At 45.3% G+C, this 22,561-nt stretch overlaps 1 protein-coding gene across 17 annotated transcripts in view; it reads right to left on the bottom strand.

Moving 5' to 3' along the window:
• The window catches only part of LOC119181235 (progranulin), a 102,712-nt gene that overhangs the window by 25,696 nt on the left and 54,455 nt on the right, over nucleotides 1–22,561 (bottom strand). For 13 of the 17 annotated variants that reach the window (XM_075875177.1, XM_075875181.1, XM_075875174.1 and 10 more), the window contains 2 exons: nucleotides 21,655–21,909; nucleotides 7,818–8,072 (listed from right to left, as the gene is read on the bottom strand). The exons of 2 other annotated variants lie outside the window; for them this stretch is intronic. In XM_075875177.1, the coding sequence (XP_075731292.1) occupies nucleotides 7,818–8,072; nucleotides 21,655–21,909 (510 nt within the window). The remainder of the gene's footprint in view (nucleotides 1–7,817; nucleotides 8,073–21,654; nucleotides 21,910–22,561) is intronic. 2 more of the 17 variants (XM_075875175.1, XM_075875173.1) reach the window with 2 other exon arrangements.

Raw genomic sequence — 22,561 nt, 5'->3', positions numbered from 1 at the left:
ATGCTTACGAGCGCCGGACATGACGGCCAAAGGAGTCATCAAAGGAACCCCACTCCAAGGAGTCCAAGAAACATCACAGCAGCTATAGTTACTATTAAAAATCCAACGGCGATACCAGCGAAGAGACTCAGTAACACTGCCACAGTCATTGTGCTCTTTGACGGACACAAAGTGCCCACGTTTTTCCGATACAGGGCAGCACTGCTCTGATGCTCACTGTACCAAAACAGGTGGTTTTTTGTGGCAAATGCAACAGACTTGGACACCGGGGAGACGTGTGTCCCAATCCTGACAACAAGCTTTGTGCCAGTTGTAGAACATCAAATTTAGATGCAGGTCATCGATGCAAACTCGTATGCCAGCTATGCGGTGCGGATCATGCCACCGCAGACAGGACATGCAAGGCCAAATTAAAGAACACTTCATTGTGAAGAAAGGACAATGGCAAAAGCTACAACACGAGCAACAAGATTATGAAGACTTCACATCAAGAGAAGAGAAAGCTGATTTTCGCGAAAAATCCGGTCTCCCAGGCGCAAAGGAACGACGCTCCAGGTCCAAAAAAAAGGTCGAGCACGAGATCTCCATCGACCCTCCGATCTTCATCCCATTTTGACTCTAGAAAATCGAGGAGGAGACGCCAATCCCGATCCAGTTCTAGGTCCACAACAAGGCCACCCACTACAGGAGACCCAAAAATTAAGGTGAGCTGGGCAGACGTGGTCGAGGGTGCGTGTCCGCCGGCTGACGGGGACACTGCCATTACCAATGAGTTAAGGAAACTATAGCACGAGAACACGTAGCTGAGGATAATGCTAGCACACATGAGTGATGAAATGAAAAGCCTCGAAGAGATAAAATGCCCAGTAAGCCAGGTAACTCCCGCTCCACAGGCGAGAACGAAAAAAATAACTGAAATCTCGGAGAACAAGATGGATGAAGGAGATGATTCCCCTCCTCTCAAACGCAAGGCTCAAGCGAGAAGTGTTAAAAAAGATGACACAATGGTAGATGGAACATTAGCTGATATACAAAAGACCCTTGAAGATACAAAAATCAAATAAAAAATGGGACAAATGGCTAAGGCAATAGCAATGATTATGAATAGATTAGACATTTTAGAAACAAAGCAGTTAGTTACCAGGCAATGGACTCTCCTACGGCGCAGCAGAGGTGCCACGATTCATGTCAAATTTATATAAGATCAGCCTCGCCAAGCCGTGGTGGTCTAGTGGCTAAGGTACTCGGCTGCTGACCCGCAGGTCACGGGTTCATATCCCGGCTGCGGCGGCTGCATTACCGATGGAGGCGGAAATGTCGAGGCCCGTGTGCTCAGATTTGGGTGCACGTTAAAGAACCCCAGGTGGTCAAAATTTCCGGAGCCCTCCACTACGGCGTCTCTCATAATCATATGGTGGTTTTGGGACGTTAAACCCCACAAATCAATCAATCAATAAGATCAGCCTCTCTCCAACCTCCCACTTCCATTCCATTTTCACAACCGCAATGACACGACCAAAGAAGGTTTTCCAAATGTGGCAATGGAACTGTAGAAGTTACGAAAACGAAAAGTCAGTTTTGTAGCAGTACTTAACAGGCGAAGATAAACCAGACGTCATAATTTTGCAGGAAACACACAATATTGCAAAGCTAGCAGGATACAGACCTTTTGGATATACCGAAGGGGAGACCAGGGCATTAACCATGCTGGTACAAAGAAATATCTCGTGCGTGCAGCACAACACAGGGATAGTGCACATACACAATATCTTATTGAGACTTCTCCCGCAAAAGAAGACAGGGCGTAGCTTATTCATTCTGAACATTTATAGCAACCCTTCGCATTATAAGCATACATTTAAAAACCTATTTCAGAAAACAGCCTGGCTGGAGAAAATCTAGTAGTTATAGCAAGAGACTTTCATGCACCGCACACCGCCTGTGGATATCTATATACAAGACCAAAAGAAAGGGCCTTAAGAAATGACTCGCAAGAGTTGGGCCTAACACTTGTCACAGATCCCGGCAGTCCAACCAGAATTGGCACGGCGCTAAACAGGGACACAACCCCAGACCTAACCTTAAACAAGAATATTGAAATGGCAGCGTGGCACAGCACACTGCAAGATTTGGCAGTGACCACCGCGTATCAAAGTTACACTTCACGTATGGCCCAAGTAGTCCTGAAAAAGAGAAATTAAACTAATAGACAGGGAGTTACTTCGTAGAACGTGAGAGGTGACGGAACAACGACCAATCACAGACATAGAACAATGGACTAAGCAGCTCAGGGAAGATATCAAAGCTGCTACTAACATCGTGCCTCCTGAATCTAACTTGACGAATTGTGACAGCAAACTTCTCTACATGTGGGAAGCCAAGCAGTCCCTTCCACGTAGACTTAGGGCCTAAAAACATAACAGGAAGTTGAGAAAGCATATAGCGCTTCTTATCAAAGACGTAAAACAATATGCTAAGCAACTCAGTAAACAACAATGGGACGAGATTTGTATTTCTATGGACGGGCAATTAGGCACTGGCAGAACTTGGCACTTGCTCAGGTTCCTACTTGATCCGGAAAATAACAAGAAAAACAACAGCAATGCCATTACTAAGTTATTACATGGCTATGATGGCAAAGAAGAGGAATTTCTCAAAGAATTAGCGAAGAAATACATCACACAGGCAGCCCCTTGTAACCATTCTAGCTACAACGGTAATGCGAACTAAAAAATTGATGAAGAAATTACAGAGGAAGCAATACGTGCCGCCATACAAAATTTTAACACCAAATCAGCTCCAGGACGTGACAGTGTAAGTAACAAAACTCTTAGAAACCTCGATGATGAATCACTCTCCAAATTAAGAGAATACATGAATGAGTTCTGGATAAAAGGAGAAGTACCAGCTGAGTGGAAGAAAGCGACGATAACGCTCATTCCAAAGCCTGGTAGGAAGCTTGTCATCGACAACCTCAGACTGATTTTTCTAACATCCGGCATCGGAAAATTACTAGAACATGTAATTTTAAACAGAGTCGACAACTTATTAGAAGACAATAACATCTACCTAGATACAATGCTTCAACTCAAGAATCATATAATCAACTATAAAACGCACTCTACAAGGGCCATCTTGGGAATACTAACCATACAGCCATATTGAAAAACATTGAAGGGGTAGAACTAGGGAAGCAGATGTATAACTACGTTAAGAGCTTCCTGTCAGACAGAATGGCAGTCATCTCCTTCGGAGGACTCAAATCGCCTGAGATCGACATCGGCAGTGCAGGCACGCCACAAGGCTCTGTCCTATCTCCGATACTCTTCAATCTCACCTTAATAGGGCTTCCCGGAAAACTAAATGAAATTTAATGTCTACACCATTCAATCTACGGGAATGATATTACTACCTGGGTCTGTGATGGGAGCGACGGCTCTATAGAAAAACGACTGCAGACTGCAATAAACATGGTAGAGGAACACCTGACTGGAACAGGTCTCACGTGCTCTGCACACAAGTTGGAGCTTCTGCACCGTTCCACGCTTAGGGGTAGGCCTGCCACTGGATATGAGGAAAGCGAGGCTTATGAAGAAATTAAGATGCACACAGAGAACGGTCGAAATATCCCTATAGTCAACCAACTCAAAGTACTGGGCCTTGTAATCGAGTACAAAGGTACAAACAAGGGAATCATCAAAAGCTTAGAAGTGAGGGTAACAAACACCATAAAATTAATAAAACAAATTACTAGCAAGCACCAGGGTATGAAGGAAGAATGTATCATATGGCTGATACAATCTTTTGTAATCAGTCAGATCACATACATAGCAGCCTTCTATAATTAATTTGCAGCTGAAAAGACCAAAATTAACAATCTCATAAAAAGGTGCACAAACTAGCGCTAGGGATTCCCATAAGTACGCGCACAGACTTTCTTCTAAAGCCAGACCTCCACAACACACTGGAGGAACTCATAGAAGCACAACAAATGTTTGAGGTGGAACGACTAACAAAAACCTCTACTGGACCGAATATACTACGCAAGCTAGAAATGAATTACCACAACCAAAACGGGGTAAACAGGACGATCACAAGAGAAATTCGTGAGACACTTGTGGTACCTAATATACCCAAGAACATGCATCCATGTTACAACAAAGGTAGACGCACGAGTAGAGCAGAAAAAATGATCCAGAGCTACGGGTCAGATGAGAGAGCCACCTTTGAAGACGCAGCCGACTACCCAAACAGAAATAGCTACGTGGCAGTAGTCGTAGATCACAACCAAAAGCTCGTTACCAGCACATCAGGTAATATTCGAGACAGCAAAGAAAGTAACCATTGCACTAGCACTGGTCTCCACGAACGCTCAATACATTATTAGTGATTCACAGGCGGCCATTCGAAATTATGCTAAGGGCCGAATTTCCCCAGAGGGGTGGCACATCATGAGTGCAAATGAAGCAGTTCTTTCCGCTGTAGAAAATAATGCTAGACGACTGCTCTGGTTCCCAAGGGCATACAGCTCCAGAAGTTCCCGCAGTCAATCCCAATGAGGTAGCACACTGCGAGGCTCGAGGTGTTACTCGCCGAGCTGAGCAAAGAGTGACTTTTACGGGTCAGGTGAACGTGGAGGAGGGGGTATAAAGAGAAAAAGATCGATTAACCACATTCAGTGATATAACCAAATACTACCAAATGCAGAGGCGAATTTATGCACCACCTCACTCTAAATTCAAGAGAGCAGAGTTCGTTGCTTGGAGGCAGTTACGGACAGAAAGCTACCACAATCCCGTGCAATTAAAGACTTTCTACCCTGTCATATATGAGAGCAACACATGCCAGCTATGCAAGTCTTTTAGAGCCACCCTTCAACACATGTTGTGGGGGTGTCGAGTATACCAAGATCGAATGGCAGTCTTCTCGGAAGATTTGTGGGCACGGTGGTCTGCCGCTCTGCAAAGCTCAGAACTCAGGGACCAATATGGGCCATCCAGCAAGCCCTTGAGGCAGCGCGGGAGCAACAGCACCAAGTGGCCATCTAGGCGGCCCCAGGCCCGGGCCTTCCAATCGCCGGATATTCAATAAAGTTATTTCATCATCATCAGGACCAGTTGCATTTTTACTTAAATAATATCTGTGGTTCTTAGGTCCCTAAACAACGATATGATTATGACGAAAGCCGCAGTGAAGCGCTCCGGAAATTTCGACCATCGGGAGTTCTTTAATGTGCGCTGACATCCCACACTACACGGGCCTCCAGCATTCGTTGATTTTCCATCGAAATGCGACCGTCCCAGTTGGGACCGAATCCGCGGTTCCGCTATTATAAAAATGAAGCTGCTTCATGACGGGCGCGCCAAGAGAGTCGGCGGAAAACTGAATGCTGATAGTCCATTGATATTCAAGCTGGCATTGTTTCTGATATTCACTATAAAATATTAGACGGAGCTGGCGCAAGCTTACGGCAATTATGGATGGTTTCATCGATAATTTTCTTCAAGGGTATCACTTACACGAACGAGTGCTCCTTCGCGAAGAATCCTCCCTGTGGATATTTCACGACGTCAACCACAATGCTCTGTGAATGTTGGCCGAAAGGAATGCAGCTCTGCGTCGGCACAAAGCAGTAAAAGCCGGGACTGCAGCAAAATGTGCCGTCGCTGCAGCACGACCTGTTTGCGTATGGACAGCAGAATCAGTTCAGTTTGTCGTAGCACAAGCAGCACTTGGCGCTATTCAGTCAAGTGGTCCTTTCTCCTGGACACACCAGATGAATACGAAGACCGGGACGGCTCACCGGCTGCTTTTCAATTCATGCATGCATGGAAATGTTGAACAAATGCTGCAGTGCATACAACAACTAGAGTCGCATTAATCAATTCAGAAGCCGATTTGACGTGATCCAAGCTGACCCTCTCACGTGTCTGGTTCAAAGTTCGTACAAACAGGGTTAGGAGCCTTCGACAGGTTGTCCAATGTATGCATAGGTGAACCTGTCATGGATATATATAATGAACCTTGAAGCGATCAAGGATCGTTGTACATGGGGTGTCGTTAGACCCAACTTTTCAACAAGTTGTGTTGTCTTCATGAATATAGCAGTTGCCTACCTTAGAGCCCGTATGTGCATGTTTTGTATCCTCTCTTCCAACGAAAACATAAGAGGAAGAGAGAGCAAAAGCAATAAAAAGGGGAGGAGAGAGCTAACGTGCTGAAATGGGTGAACAAAGGAAAAGTGGAAATATATTCGTGAGAAATCATAAGCCATCTCCCTGAAGGTAACCCTGATGGGTTGCGAAGCAGCAGCGGTGCGTACAGCGTTGAACCAGTTGAAACAGGTGTTGACGTGGGTGCTGGAAGACCCGTTTGAAGTCAATTTTTGCAACCAAGATTTCCAGCCAAACAGAAATATTGGGCCCTGAAATCGGTAGAGACGACCTTCAGTGTAAGCAAAAACTACGGGAAAATAATGAATTGAATGCATTTCTTCACAAACTGCCGTGTCAGCGGTGTTAAAGTCGATGTTATTTTCTCTATGGCACATCATTAGCTTCACTAGCTTCGGCTTCCAATTGATTCAGCTTTATTGCATTGGTAACATCAAATTTAAAAAAGCCATATGCCCTTTTTGTGACATCAGCCACTAGTTTCCGCAGACATCACTGCCAACTGCCTCGCTTTGCCCAGAAGATTTGAATTTCACGAAATTCCCCTCGATTGTATAGCGTGGAAATTCATCTCTCCAGAAGCTGCACAAGCACCACTGTGAACACAAAATAAAAACTCACAGGGTCTCCTCCTAAGATGACTCGAAGGTGAAATCAATCTTCTGTTTGTTTTTTTTATCAAACAATTGACTCTTCCCCCCCCCCCCCCCCCGTCGCGCGAGTTATCAGTGTGACTTAGCATTCCCGACAGGAAATAGGCCAAAGCCACGTTTTCAAGAAAGCAAATGCAAGCAAGTCTGATGATGATTATTATTGTGTAGCAGAACTACTCCCAGAATACTCCCATTTTTCATTGAGTGGCATAGCAGCTGCACGTGTCATATATTTATGAGTGTGGTTATGGTCGCAGACGTCTACAATCTTTTCTGATAATCGTATATAACGTTGCTCTAACCAATAGGAAGAGTAGATGAATATGTAAAGCAGTTTTTTTCTATCACGTCTTTCCCCCTCCTCTTCCCCCCTGCCTGAACAGGCTGGCAGGTATGTGCAAAGAGAAAAAAAGCTATATTCTTGAAGATATAAGGCAAATTCACGCGTGCAACTGGTATCGCATGGTCACATGATCATTTGCTGCTCGGGACCAAAAAGCGACTCTTCTCAACCGACGTTTCACACTATCATGTGACTCATGCCAGTATAACCGAACCATAATGTCTGCTCATACTGCCGTTGTCCTGTAAGAGAAGGCTGATATCTTGTTCCTGCACATTCAACTGGTTCACAGATGTGAGACTGCAGTCGTACGACTGAAAATTCAAACAGCGAACGACTGAGCCAAGGCAGTGGCTTCGGAACCAAAGCGGCTATTTGTGTTTTTGGCGACTTATTTGGTCACACGACCATAGCTAGAATAATTACAAACCTTGTCTAGGTGACAACCAATCAGACAAAGGAGAGTTTCGATTCACCTACAGGTGAGCCATATCAGTACCCTAGTGAAGACAAATTTAGGCCAATCAAGGTCAATTAGGCCGATTCTAAAAACATGTGCCGGAATTTAATACGGCTCAAACCATTGCAAGCCAACCATCCTATTAGTACAGCTGCTACATGTTCCAATGCATTGTAACTACACGTTACCGTCCACAAGGATCCTGTTTGCGGGTCTCCTGATGCGTTTCTGAATGATTCGGCTCAGGGGGAAGGCGGTCAGGTTCCCGTTGGTACACCTTTCGGCCTTCGCGTTGCACATGTAGCCGTTTGGACAACAGTGGACCTTGTCGTCGCAGCAGACCGCATGGTGGTAGCGGCAGCAACCATACGAGCCGCTACGTAGCTGGCAGCAGGTCTGGTTGTCGTCGCACTTGTTGCCGTCCGGGCATTTTTCGTTGGGTACTGTCGGTGAAAAAGATGACCCGAAACAGGAAAAGTGCATTACCCCAATGAATCTTTGCATATTGTGAATAGATCTTCGTTACTGTTCATGTTTGATGAGTACTCGCAATAAGATAATAAGTGAGGTTTTATGTCCCTTTTTCGTATGTACTTAAAATGTTTCCACGTCAAACATTACGTTTACCCGAGTCATCAACATGTATGGGTAATGCTAATCTTGCCCCCTTTATATGATGTTTATGTTTCAGATGTTAGGCATTCAACAGATAGATGTTTGTCATCATTGCTTTATTGTTATTTCCTTCTCAGTCTCTTTCTTGGGTGTGTACGCTTAAAACCTGTGAAGTGTGAGTGCCAACGTTTTAGTTTGATCTATTAGTATTTCTGCGCGACATTTCTTTTGTATTAATCTGTGTTTATTTTTATGTATTACCCGCCCTGTCACAGACTTGATATGAGAGGCTGGTAGTACTTTTGAAGTAAATGAAGAAATAAATATAAATAAATAAATATAATTATGAAAATGCCATACTAATGAGTTCTGGCAAGTTTGACTGACCATTGTTCTTTACCGTACACTTGAATCCACTTACACAGGCCTAGAGCCTGTCACCTCTGAAAACATGTGGTTGCCGAGACTGGGACTCCATATCTCGACCTTCTAGTCAAGGAAATTCGAGAAAGGACAAAAAGAAAGGAAAATGACACAAATGGGGTGATGCATGAATTGACCTTTCGTTACTTCCAGGAAGTGCAGAGAGTCGTGAAATTAAACAGACTAACCATGGGCGTGACAGGCTAGAGCACACTATCGCTCGGGCCAACCTCTCTGCATTTCTGTAAATACAGTCGGCTCTCGCTAATTTAAACTCAAAAGGCCCTCTGAATTTTGTTTGAATTATGAAAACGTTTGAATTATTATAAGTCCTCAACAGATGACTCTGGGTGAGGTGACGCCACACATTATAATTAGGCATTGATTTTATGACATTTAAAATTGTTTTATGTATTTTTGAACCTTAGTTGCACACAATGAACCGAACTCTGAGGTGCAAGGTCCACAAGCTTAATGGCCATTTACTGCTGATCAGATTTTATTGCAATAGCACTTATATGGACACTCCCAGCTGGATTTCGTTCCCGGCATCAGCGTCGATGTCATGCACTGTATATGTATATGTATCTATATATATAAAAATAAAGAAAGGAAAAGATCTCAGAAAACAGACTATGGCGCGCGGAATCGAACGTGGGACCTCCGAGTCGTGAATGCGAGGCGTTAGCTACTAAGCCACTCAGAGGTACCTGCTTCAACGTTCAAATGGCAAAGCTATGAAATATCTACCCCTTACCGCTGTTGGCAGGCCTCTCAGGGAAAGGGGGGAACTATCGTGTTTTCAGCATTATCAGCAAGATGGCGCAGTGAGCATGTGGTGGCTAAAGCCCCTACACTTCGTAATGTAGCGACACTTTTCTCCTCCGCTCTCGTTCCTCCTCTGTCTCTTCTCTTTCGCACTCTCTTTTCAAACATGGCGTCACCTACGTTGCTCTTGCGTAGCAGACGACCTTTCAAAAAGTGAATGGCGCGTGCCAGGCAGAGTGCTGTAAGCATTCAAACTAGCCGTCTCGCTCTTAGTATTAAGGCGAAAGCTTTAAAGAGTTCATGTCGCATAAAACCCCCCGCGGGCGTTGGCCCCGTTGATTGTGAGCGAAAAATCATCTGTGAGTCTGTGAAGGAAAAATCAAGTTATCAAGATAGCCGCAAAAGGCCGCTACTTCTCCACGCATGCGCGCGCGATCACTGAAAAGGTTGCACATTAAAAAAAAAAAAAAAAAAATGTGCTCAACCTCACAAGGCGTGGTAGTTTCTTTGCCCCGTCACCCCTCCCTGCTTAGCTTTCAGAGCGTTCGTCTAGAAGAAAGAAGAGATAATGCAATTGCAGCATGTGACAAACCTTTGTAACTCCACTCCCACTGGATGGAATCTTACAATTATTGCGGTGTTTAATTTCTGAGGCAATAAGCTCTGCTAGTGAAATCATTCCACGGTTACTCGAAAAGTGTTTGAGGGCCCTTTTAACATATTTTGTTCGACAGGTGTCACGACGAAACCAAGCCCATTCGGCAATAATAGCACGTACTGGTCCAATCTACTGTGTGTGTGTTTTTGTGTGCATGCGTGTGTATGTAACAAAACATATGAATGAGTATGCACTTACGGGTTGAGGGGTGCACTAGGGGCTGGATTTCGCTATAGCGTTCAACTCTTAGAGACAAAGCTTAAGTGTTGATGATGAGTGGTATTTAATAGCGCAAGAGCCAATAGATGGAGAAGAGCACCATTTCAATAGACTAGAGGTACATACAACGACACGATAGGTGGCTGTAAGGGGGCCTTAAAATTCCTCGCGCTAACACGGGTAAAAACATAGAAGTAATAAAATCATGACAGTGGCGGGAGTTATGAGCAGTGAAAGTGGATGGCAAAATGTCATGATAATAAAACCATGACCGAAATGTAGTCATCGCAGCCACGATCATGGTACAGAAGTCGTGCTACGGTTCACCTCGAAATATGGGGTGAAAGCTATGAACATTTTTTAAGAACGTGAAAAGCAATTGCAGTTTAAGAAGTATATCCCTACCAATGAACATTACAGGGTGTAGTGGGAGCTGCTGTCGCTAGGGCAGTAAAAAGTGCTTTTTTCTTAAAGCATTCAACTCATTGCACTGGACGAGAATGTAGAGAACCCTAAGTAGTTCTCAACATCTCTCACATAATGGTAGATTACCGGTGGAAAAAAAAATATGAATGTGCAGAGTGCGTATGTCCTGCTCTGAGCCTCGTAAGTGTTACTTCTGTGTGTCATGATTTTGATGGTGGCGGCCAATTACCTAGTTGCGGCTTGATTGCATGGAGTTTATTGTCTGTGTCTATCCCACGTGCTCTGCCAATACCCCCTGAGCTTTCGTTTTAAGGAGGTTTCAAGTCAAGTGCAGGGATTGGTATTGATGCATTGGAAGTAGTGTCGTTGGCAGAAGCAGCCAACTTGTCGGCCAAAATGTTCCCTTGTATCTCACAGTGCTCAAGCACTTAGCAGACAACAAGATGCTGTTTTGATGTGTAAAGTGTGCACAGAAGTGAGTAAAGTGACACCAACACAAGGTTCTTCTGTTTTTTAGGAGTTTCCAGGGCTTTAACCACACTTAGGGAATCTGTGTGTATTACCACCTTTTGTGATTTTACCTGTTTGATGTGTTTTACGCCCACCTGTATTGCATAAGCTTCTCCTGTGAAAATGCTTGCATCAGGATGAAGAACGCCGGCCTCGGAAAAGGATTGGCCTATCGCTGCATATGACAAAGAAGTGTTCGACTTTGAGGCATCGGTAAAGAACTCAGGGCATGTGTATTGATGGTGTAGTTCTAGGAAGTGTGTATGTATGTGTGCAAATGGTGCGTGCTTTGTGACTTCAACAAAAGAGACATCACAGTAGATAAGCTGCCACTGCAACGGTGGCAGATGTGCTGCAGGAGCCATCAAACTGCGTTCGAGAAGAGGCACACCTGTTTCTTCGGCCAGGCTCCATACACGGAGCGAGTAGGGCTGCCTCAACGAAGGACGGTTCTTGAACAAGCTACAACAAGACAAATCATTAATTGTGGAATGGGAGCGGTGTTTCTTGTCTGCCTTCACTTTCAAAAAGTACAAAAAAGACAGGTAACATCTGTGTAGGTCGAGCGACTATTCATTCAAATCCAGAAACGGGCTCTCCACAGGGTTAGTTCAAAAAGCACCCGTACAGAGGCGAATGCCTAGATGGTGGACAGGGTCGAGAATCTTCAAGGTTGATGGTGTCGCCGACCGATAGGTTGTAGCATCGTAATCTAGGACGAGATTTGTAATTCTATGGACGGGGCAATTAGGCACCGGCAGAACTTGGCACTTGCTCAAGTTCCTACTTGATCCGGAAAATAACCAGAAAAACAACAGCAATGCCATTATTATGTTAATACACAGCTAAGATGGCACAGAAGAGGAATTTCTGAAAGAATTGGAAAAGAAATACATCACACAGGCAGCCCCTTGCAAGCATTCTAGCTACAAGGGTAATGCAAACCCGAAAATCGACGAGGAAATTACAGAGGCAGAATTACGTGCGGCCCTACAAAAATTAAACACCAAATCAGCGCAAGGACCTGACTGTATAAGTAACAAAACTCTTAGAAACCTAGATGATGAATCAATTTCCAAACTAATAGAATACATGAGTGAGTGCTGGATAAAAGCAGAAGTACCAGCTGAGTGGAAGAAAGCGACGATAACGCTCATTCCAAAGCCTGGTAGGAAGCTTGTCATCGACAACCTCAGACCGATTTCTCTAACATCCTGCGTCGGAAAATTACTAGAACATGTAATTTTAAACAGAGTCGACAACTTATTAGAAGACAATAACATCTGTTCAGTTACTACGATAGGGTTTCGCAAAAACCTATCGATACAAGATGCGATGCTTCAACTCAAGCATCATATAATCGACTATAAAACGCGCTCTACAAGGGCCATCTTGGGTCTTGACCTTAAAAAGGCTTTCAATAATGCTAACCATACAGCCATATTGAAAAGCATCGAATCAATAGGACTAGGGCAGCGGATGTATAACTACGTTGAGAGCTTCCTGTCAGAGAGGAAAGCAGTCATCTCCGTTGGAGGACTCAAATTGCCTGAGATCGACATCGGCGACACAGGCACGCCCCAAGGCTATGGCCTATCTCCGATACTCTTCAATCTCATCTTCATAAGGCTTTTCAGAAAACTAAATGAAATTGAATGTCTACACCATTCAATCTACGCGGATGATATTACTATCTGGATTTGTGATGGGAGCGGCAGCTCTATAAAAAAAACGACTGCAGACCGCAATAAACACAGTAGAGGAACCCCTGATAGAAACAAATCTCACGTGCTCTACAGACGAGTCGGAGCTTCTTCTGTACTGTCTCACACTTACGGGTAGGCCTCCCATTGGATATGACAGAATCAAGGCTTATGAAGAAATTAAGATGCCCACAGAGAACGGTCAAAATATCCTTATAGTCAACCAACTCAAGGTGCAGGGTCTTGCAATCGAGAACAAAGGTACAAACGGGAAAATCATTAAAAAATTAGAAGCAAAGGTGACAAACACCATAAGATTAATAAAAACAAATTACTAGAAACACCAGGGTATGAAGGAAGGAAGAAAGTATCGTGCGGCGCATACAATTTTTTGTAATCAGTCAGATCACATACATAGCAGCCTTCTATAATTGGTTTGCAGCTGAAAATACCAAAATTACCAATCTCATAAAAAACGTGTACATACTAGCGCTATAGTTTTCCCATCAGTATGCGTACAGACCTTTTTCTAAAGCTAGGACTCACTCCACAACACACTGGAGGAACTCATACTCATAGAAGCACAACAAATGTCTGAGGTGGAACGACTAACAAAAATCTCTACTGGACCGAATATACTACGCAAGCTAGGAATGAATTACCACAATCAAAATGGGGAAAATAGGACGATCAGAAGCGAAATTCATGAGACATTTGTGGTACCTAATATACCCAAGAACATGCATCCATGTTACAACAAAGGTAGACAGACGAGTAGAGCAGAAAAAATGATCCGGAGCTACGGGTCAAATGAGAGAGCCGCCTTTGAAGACGCAGCCGACTACCCAAACAGAAATAGCTACGTGGCAGTAGTCGTAGATCACAACCAAAAGCTCGTTACCAGCACATCAGGTAATATTCGAGACAGCAAAGAAAGTAACCATTGCACTAGCACTGGTCTCCACGAACGCTCAATACATTATTAGTGATTCACAGGCGGCCATTCGAATTTACGCTAAGGGCCGGATTTCCCAGAGGCGTGGCACATCATGAGTGCGAACGAAGGAATATTTTCCGCTGTAGAAGAGAATGACAGACAACTGCTCTGGTTCCCAAGGGCATACAGCTCCAGAAGTTCCCGCAGTCAATCCCAATGAGGTAGCACACTGCGAGGCTCGAGGTGTTACTCGCCGAGCTGAGCAAAGAGTGACTTCTACGGGTCAACTGAATGTGGAGGAGGGGGTATAGAGTAAAAAAGATCGGTTAACCACATTCAGTGATATAACCAAATACTACCAAATGCAGAGGCGAATTTATGCACCACCTCACTCTAAATTCAAGAGAGCAGAGTTCGTTGCTTGGAGGCAGTTACGGACAGAAAGCTACCACAATCCCGTGCAATTAAAGACTTTCTACCCTGTCATATATGAGAGCAACACATGCCAGCTATGCAAGTCTTTTAGAGCCACCCTTCAACACATGTTGTGGGGGTGTCGAGTATACCAAGATCGAATGGCAGTCTTCTCGGAAGATTTGTGGGCACGGTGGTCTGCCGCTCTGCAAAGCTCAGAACTCAGGGACCAATATGGGCCATCCAGCAAGCCCTTGAGGCAGCGCGGGAGCAACAGCACCAAGTGGCCATCTAGGCGGCCCCAGGCCCGGGCCTTCCAATCGCCGGATATTCAATAAAGTTATTTCATCATCATCAGGACCAGTTGCATTTTTACTTAAATAATATCTGTGGTTCTTAGGTCCCTAAACAACGATATGATTATGACGAAAGCCGCAGTGAAGCGCTCCGGAAATTTCGACCATCGGGAGTTCTTTAATGTGCGCTGACATCCCACACTACACGGGCCTCCAGCATTCGTTGATTTTCCATCGAAATGCGACCGTCCCAGTTGGGACCGAATCCGCGGTTCCGCTATTATAAAAATGAAGCTGCTTCATGACGGGCGCGCCAAGAGAGTCGGCGGAAAACTGAATGCTGATAGTCCATTGATATTCAAGCTGGCATTGTTTCTGATATTCACTATAAAATATTAGACGGAGCTGGCGCAAGCTTACGGCAATTATGGATGGTTTCATCGATAATTTTCTTCAAGGGTATCACTTACACGCGTGCTCCTTCACTATGAATTCTCTCTGTGGATATTTCACGGCGTCAACCGCAACGCTCTGTGAACGTTCGCCGAAAGGAATGCAGCTCTGCGTCAGCACAAAGCAGTAAAAGCGGGGACTGCAGCAAAATGTGCCGTCGCTGCAGCACAGCCCGTTTGCGTAGGGACAGCCGAACCAGTTCAGTTTGTCGTACCATAGGCAGCACTTGGCGCTATTCAGTCAAGTGGTCCTTTCTCCTGGACACACCAGATGAAGACGAAGACCGGGACGGCTCACCGGCTGCTTTTCAATTCATGCATGCATGTAAATGTTGAACAAATGCTGCAGTGCATACAACAACTAGAGTCGCATTAATCAATTCAGAAGCCGATTTGACGTGATCCGAGCTGACCCTCTCACGTGTCTGGTTCAAAGTTCGTGCAAACAGGGTTAGGAGCCTTCGACAGGTTGTCCAATGTATGCATAGGTGAACCTGTCATGGATATATATAATGAACCTTGAAGCGATCAAGGATCGTTGTACATGGGGTGTCGTTAGACCCAACCTTTCGACAAGTTGTGTTGTCTTCATGAATATAGCAGTTGCCTACCTTGGAGCACGTATGTGCAGGTTTTGTATACTCTCTTCCAACCAAAACATAAGAGGAAGAGAGAGCAAAAGCAAAAAAATGGGGAGAAGAGTGCTAACGTGCCGAAATGGGTGATTGAAAGAAAAGTGTAAGTATATTCGGGAAAAGTTATGAGCCATGTCCCTCAAAGTAGCCCTGATGGGTTGCAAAGCAGCAGCGGTGCGCACAGCATTGACCCGGTTGAAACTGGTGTCCACGTGGGTACTGGAAGAACAGTTCAAGTGAATTTTTCCGCCAAGATTTCCAGCCAAACTGAAAGATTGTTCCCTGAAATTGATAAAGACAACCTTCATTCTAAGCAAAAACTGCGGGAAAAATAATGAATTGAATGTGTTTTTCACAAACTACCGTGCCTATCAGCTGCACTGAGAACTAGAGAAGATGACATTTCGTGATGTCACATACCCGAGAACGGGCAAGTCAACAATGCCAGCTGTCGTCTGCATCTCTCGGCTCACTCAACTCCCTATTCGGTTTCCAGAACTGATATAAACAGAAACAGCAACGAACAATGCTGCCAGTTGGGACAAAGCACCAGCGCTTTTGTGGAAGGGGCAAATTGGGAAGGAAGGAGAGGTGGAACAAACGAAGATAAGGACACGTGCATACTCCTCGGTGAGTCACGCCACGGCTCGCGCTTGCCATCAGCCGCGGCGCACTGACAATTCATCAAAAATAACACCAACTGTCTAAAAATACGAGAAATAAACTCTGTCCATCCGACCAATGGCATCTTCAAAGTCAAACTTCAAACTTTCGTCGGTTTTTCCAATTCTTGTTCAGTATTCCTTTCAGGATAAGTTAGTGGTCAGCGGTATCAAAGTCGATGTGATTTTCTCTACGGCGCACCATCAGCTTCGCTAGCTTCAGCTTCCAATTGATTCAGCTTTGTTGTATTGGTAACATCAGTTTTAAAAAAGCCATTGGCCCTTTCTGTGACGTCAGCCACCCATTTCCGCAGGCATCACTGCCAACTGCCTCGCTTTGCCCGGAGGATTCGAATTTTGCGAAATTCCCTTTGATTGTACGTTGTGGCCATACATCTCCCGAGAAGCTGCACAAGCGCTACTGTGAACAAAAAATAAAAACTCACAGAGTCCCCTCCTAAGATGACTCGAAGGTGAAATCAATCTTCTGTTTTGTTCTTTGTTTTGTTTTTTATCAGTCGATTGAATTGACTCCCCCCCCTGAAAGTTTTCTGCGCCTACCGCTGTTTTTCACTGCCTACCGAAGGAATTACAAGCCTTCTGTGCCTTATACGCTTTCCGGATATGGCAACGTATAGCCAAGCAATGATGTCATTGGATGATGTCATTATGTGACTTCAATGCATGATGACATCATGCTGAGAGATATCATGTGATTTTGCATCACTTGTGTTGATATCAGCATTGTTCATGCTGGCAGTTTAATTGAAGCTTTCGCCTTAATAGTAACTAAAGACATCTCATCTAAAACTTTCTGATCAAATGCAGAACGCTTGCTTTGCTTTTGCCACTGTACAATGGTGACATGTGGACTCTCGCAATAATATTTCCATGGATGTACTAACTGCTATGGGACATACCACTCTAAAAAAGGTCGAGTATTTGGGAAGTGTTTCTGCTACACAACAATAATCTTCGTCCACTTCGAGTACTTTTCTCGTGCTATCACTACGATTCAGTCGTTCGTGATCCTGAACGTCGCGCGAGTTATCAGTGTGACATAGCATTCCCGACAGGAAGTTGGCCAAAGCCAGTTTTTCAAGAAAGAAAATGCGAGCAAGTCCGATGACGATTACTGTTGTGTAGCAGAACTACTCCCCGAATACTCCATTACTTTATAAAGTGACACAGCAGCTGCACGTGCCATATATTTATGAGCATCGTTATGGTTGCAGACGTCTACAATCTTTTCTGATAATCGTATATAACGTTGCTGTCGCGTATAGAAAGAGTAAAGTAATATATACAGCAGTTTTCTTCTATCATGTCTTCCCCCCATCCTCTGCTCTCCTGTCTGACCAGGCTGGCAGGTATGCGCAAAGAAAAAAAAGCTATACTCTTGAAGGTATTGTTACACGACATCGGCAACGAAAGAGCACCGTAAACGAAGACGATGACAGCGACCGTGCTCGTGTTGTTGTTGCTGCTGGTCTTCCATCTTGGCTGCAGCTGCCTCTGACTCTCCCTGTATATTTTGTAAATATATTTATTTCATTCATTCTCTCACCCCCGTAACATTTGGTGGAGGTGCGGGGTGTGTATCTACTGCTGCGGATTGACGATGCTCTCGACTGCCTACACGGGTCTGCCTACTTTTCATCTATCGACTTGCGATCAGGATACTGGCAGATTTCTGTCGATCATTGAGACCGTGAGAAAACCGCATTCATCACACCGGATGGACTTTTCCAATTCAAGGTTATGCCATTCGGATTGTGAAATGCACCAGCTACATTTGAAAGAATGATGGGCTCTCTCCTGCGTGGATACAAATGGACCACGTGCCTGTGCTATCTCGATGACGTCATCGTATTTTCAGCTAAATTCGAAAGCCACCTTAGCCGCCTAACGGCTGTTCTTGAGGTTTTCCGAAAAGCAGGACTTCAGCTCAACTCTTCCAAATGTCGCTTTGGCCGTCGGGAAATCACTGTGCTGGGCCACCTTGTCAGTGCTCGAGGCGTGCAACCTGATCCTGACAAAATTCGAGTTGTCAAAGATTTTCCCATACCCCGTTCCGCAAAAGATGTACGGAGTTTTATCGGCCTTTGTTCTTACTTTCGACGTTTCGTGAAGAATTTTGCTGACATTGCCCGACCACTTACGGAGCTACTGAAGAACGACATGCCTTTTTATTGGGGTACTGACCAAGCAACTGCCTTCAGCACCCTTACAACATTACTTACTTCCCCACCCATCTTGGCCCATTTCGACCCGTCCGCCCATACTGAAGTTCGTACCGATGCCAGCGGACATGGAATTGGTGCTGTTCTCGCCCAGCGGCAACGAGGATAAGATCGCGTCATTGCTTATGCCAGTCGCCTACTTTCTCCTTCGGAGAGCAAGTTTTCCATTACAGAGCGTGAGTGCCTCGCACTAGTCTGGGCAGTTGGAAAATTTCGACCATACTTGTTTGGCCGCACATTTTCGATAATTACAGATCACCATGCCTTGTGCTGGCTGTCGTCCCTTAAAAATCCAACAGGATGACTTGGCCGTTGGGCCTTGAAACTACAAGAATAGAGCTTCGACGTGGCATACAAATCTGGCCTAATGCACCAGGATGCTGACTGTCTATCCCGTCACCACGTGGACCCACCTGACCTTTCAGCACATGATTCTGACCCTTGTGTCTTTGCCATGTCGGCTTTCACTGACATATGCAAGGAACAGCTCAGCGATGTCCACTTGCGGTCTATCATGCAGAGTCTACGCTTGCCCCACGTAGACCCGTCGCTACACTTGTGCGTTCTACGCGATGGCATTCTTTACCGACGCAACACCAGTGCCGAAGGACTAGAGCTACTACTCGTAGTTCCTGCGACACTCCGTTCTGCTATACTTGAACAGCTTCACGACGTCCCAACCGCGGGACATCTTGGGGTCATGCGCACGTATGATCGCGTGCGGCGTAGATTCTTCTGGCCAGGCCTTTACCGTTCTGTGCACCGATACGTTGCTGCATGTGAGTCCTGCCAGCGCTCCAAACATTCCACCTTGCCACCAGCTGGTACGCTCCAACCAATACACATACCCACCGTTCCCTTCTACCGCGTCGGTCTTGATCTCGTTAGACCATTTCCTACTTCTCTCACCGAAAACAAGTGGATAGCCGTAGCCACTGATTACGCCACAAGATACGCTATCACACGAGCGCTACCAACAAGCTGTGCCACTGACGTCGCGGACTTCTTGCTTCATGACGTAATTCTTCACCATGGCGCTCCTCGACAGCTGCTGACTGATCGTGGTCGCTCATTTCTTTCAAAAGTAGTAAGTGACATCCTTCGCTCGTGTTCGACGCGTCACAAGCTCACTACAGCCTATCACCCACAAACAAATGGTCTTACGAGCGCCTAAATCGAACATTGACAACAATGCTCTCCATGTACGTTTCCAAAGATCACCTTGATTGGGATAGTACTTTGCCTTATGTGACATTTGCGTACAATTCGTCACGCCACAACACCACTGGCTTCTCCCCCTTCTATTTATTGTTCGGCCGCCATCCAGCATTACCCTTCGAGACTCTTATCCCATCAACTACGCAAACGGTTACAGAGTACGCCCGGGATGCCACTGCTCGGGCTCAAGTGGCCCGCCAAATCGCACAGCAAAGTCTTCTTGGCTCGCAGCTCTCTCAGAAGGCCCGCTACGATAGCCATCACAGAGTAGTTTCCTATTCTCCAAGTTCATTGGTCCTCCTCTGGACACCATGCCGCCACGTTGGCCTCTCTTCGAAGCTCCTGTCTCGCTACTTGGGGCTTTACAAGGTTTTACGCCGGCTTACCGATGTCGCATAAGAGATTGCTCCGTTGGACAGTCAGTTGTCGTCGTCCGCACCCGCTACTGATGTCGTCCACGTGACCCGCCTCAAACCGTACATATCCGCATATGACCCTCCTCTCCTTCAAGCGCCGAGACAGCGCTGCCAGCAGCGGGGGGTTATATGTTACACGACATCGGCAACGAAAGAGCACCATAGACGACGAAGACGATGAAAGCTACCGTGCTCGTGTTGTTGTTGCTGCTGGTCTTCCATCTTGGCTGCAGCTGCCTCTGACTCTCCCTGTATATTTTGTAAATATTGTCACGTTACTCTCGTCAAACTTGATAAAATGGGCTCGTTTAGTCGACTACCCAAGCAGCGGCTCAGAGAGATCGTCTTTGTCTTCTTTCACTCTTCGATCTTACCCAAGCAAACCATGTGGCAATAGTCCCCCCCTTTGAAAGCATCGACTCGATGCTCGTAAATAAAAAAAAAAATGAAGGTATACACACGCAGATATTGCTCGTTTAGTCGACTACCCAAGCACAGGCTCAGAGAGATCGTCCTGGTCTTCTTTCACTCTTCGATCTTACCCAAGCAAACCATGTGGCAATATATTTATTTCATTCATTCTCTCATCCCCGTAACAATATAAGGCAAATTCATACGCGCAACTGGTACCGCATTGTCACTCCATCATTTGCTGCTCGCGACCAAAAAGAGACTCTTCTCAACCGACGTTTCACACCATCATGTGACTGATGCCAGTATAACAGAACCATCACGTCTGCTCATATTGCCGTTGTCCCGTAAGAGAAGGCTGATATCCTGTTCTTGCGCATTCAACTAGTTCAGAGGTCTGAGACCGCAGTCACACGACTGGAAATTTGAACAGCGAACAACTGAGCCAAGACAGTGGCTTCAGGAACTGTTGTGTTCCAAGCACCCCTGTGTCACGAGCGAGCCTCCGAACCCGCGAAGGACCGGATGCTGAAACTGCTTCCAGATGTTGACTCCTCCCCTTCCCCCACTCGGCGCAAACGAGCCACCATTCGTTTCCCCCGGCAGTTCGGCCGCCGCCTCCATCCGAATAGGAATAAACTTGTTTTTAACTGTTCGAGGCTGTCTGAGCTTTTTGGACTACTGCGACCAACGCGTACGTCTATGGGTCGACGACAACACCGGACATAACAGGAACAAAGTGGCTATTTGCGTTTTTGGCGACTTATTTGGTCACACGACCAGAGCTAGAATAACTACAAACCTTGTCTAGCTGGCAACGAATCGGACAATGGAGAGTTGGATTCACCTACAGCTGTGCCATATCAGTAACCTAGTCAAGACAAATTTAGGACAATTAAGGTCAATTAGGCCGATTCTGACAACATGCGCCAGAATTTAATGTGTCTCAAACCATTGCAAGGCAACCATCCCATTAGTATAGGTGCTACATGTTCCAATATATTAAAAGTACACGTTACCGTCCACAGGGATCCTGTTTGCGGGTCTGCTGATGCGTTTCTGAATGATTTGGCTCATCGGGGAGGCGGTTAGATTCCCGTTGATACACCTGTCGGCCTGAGTGTCGCACTTGTAGCCCTCTGGACAACAGTGGACCTTGTCGTCGCAGCAGACCGCATGGTTGTAGGGGCAGCAACCGTACGAGCCACTACGCAGCTGGCAGCATGTCTGGTCGTCGTCGCACTCGTTGCCGTCCGGGCATTTCTCGTTGCGTACTGTCGGTGAAAAAGATGACCCGCCACACAAAAAGTGCGTTACCCCGATGAATCTTTGCATACTGCGCATAGATCTTCGTTACTGTTCATGCTTGATAAGTACTTGCGATAAGATAATGAGTGAGGTTTTATGTCGCTTTTTCGTATACACCTAAAATGTTTTCACATGAAACATTACATTTACGTGAGTCATCAACATGTATGCGTAATGCTGATCTTGCGCCCTTTATATGACGTTTACGTTTCAGATATTACGCATTAAATAGATGTTTGTCATCATTGCTTTGTTGTTATTTTCTTCTTAGTGTTTTTGTTGGGCGTGTACGCTGAAAGCTTCTGAAGTGTGTGAGTGCCGACGTTTTCATTTGATCTATTAGTTTTTCTGCAGGATATTTCTTTTGTATTTTTTTGTGTTTACTTTTACATATTACCCATCCTGTCTAAGACCTGAAATGAGATGCTGGTAGTACATTTGAAATAACTAAATAAAAATGAATAAATAAGTAAATGATTACGAGTAACACCATAGTGATGAGTTCTAGCAATTTTGACCGACTATTGCTCTTTTACAAACACTTTAATCTATGTATACGGGGCTTGAGCATGTCGGCTCTGAAAACATGCGGCCGCCGAAGACAAGACTCTATACCTC

The sequence above is a fragment of the Rhipicephalus microplus genome, chromosome 10 (assembly GCF_043290135.1).
Source record: "Rhipicephalus microplus isolate Deutch F79 chromosome 10, USDA_Rmic, whole genome shotgun sequence".
Lineage (NCBI taxonomy): Eukaryota > Metazoa > Arthropoda > Arachnida > Ixodida > Ixodidae > Rhipicephalus > Rhipicephalus microplus.
This window is presented reverse-complemented; position numbering and strand designations above follow the sequence as displayed.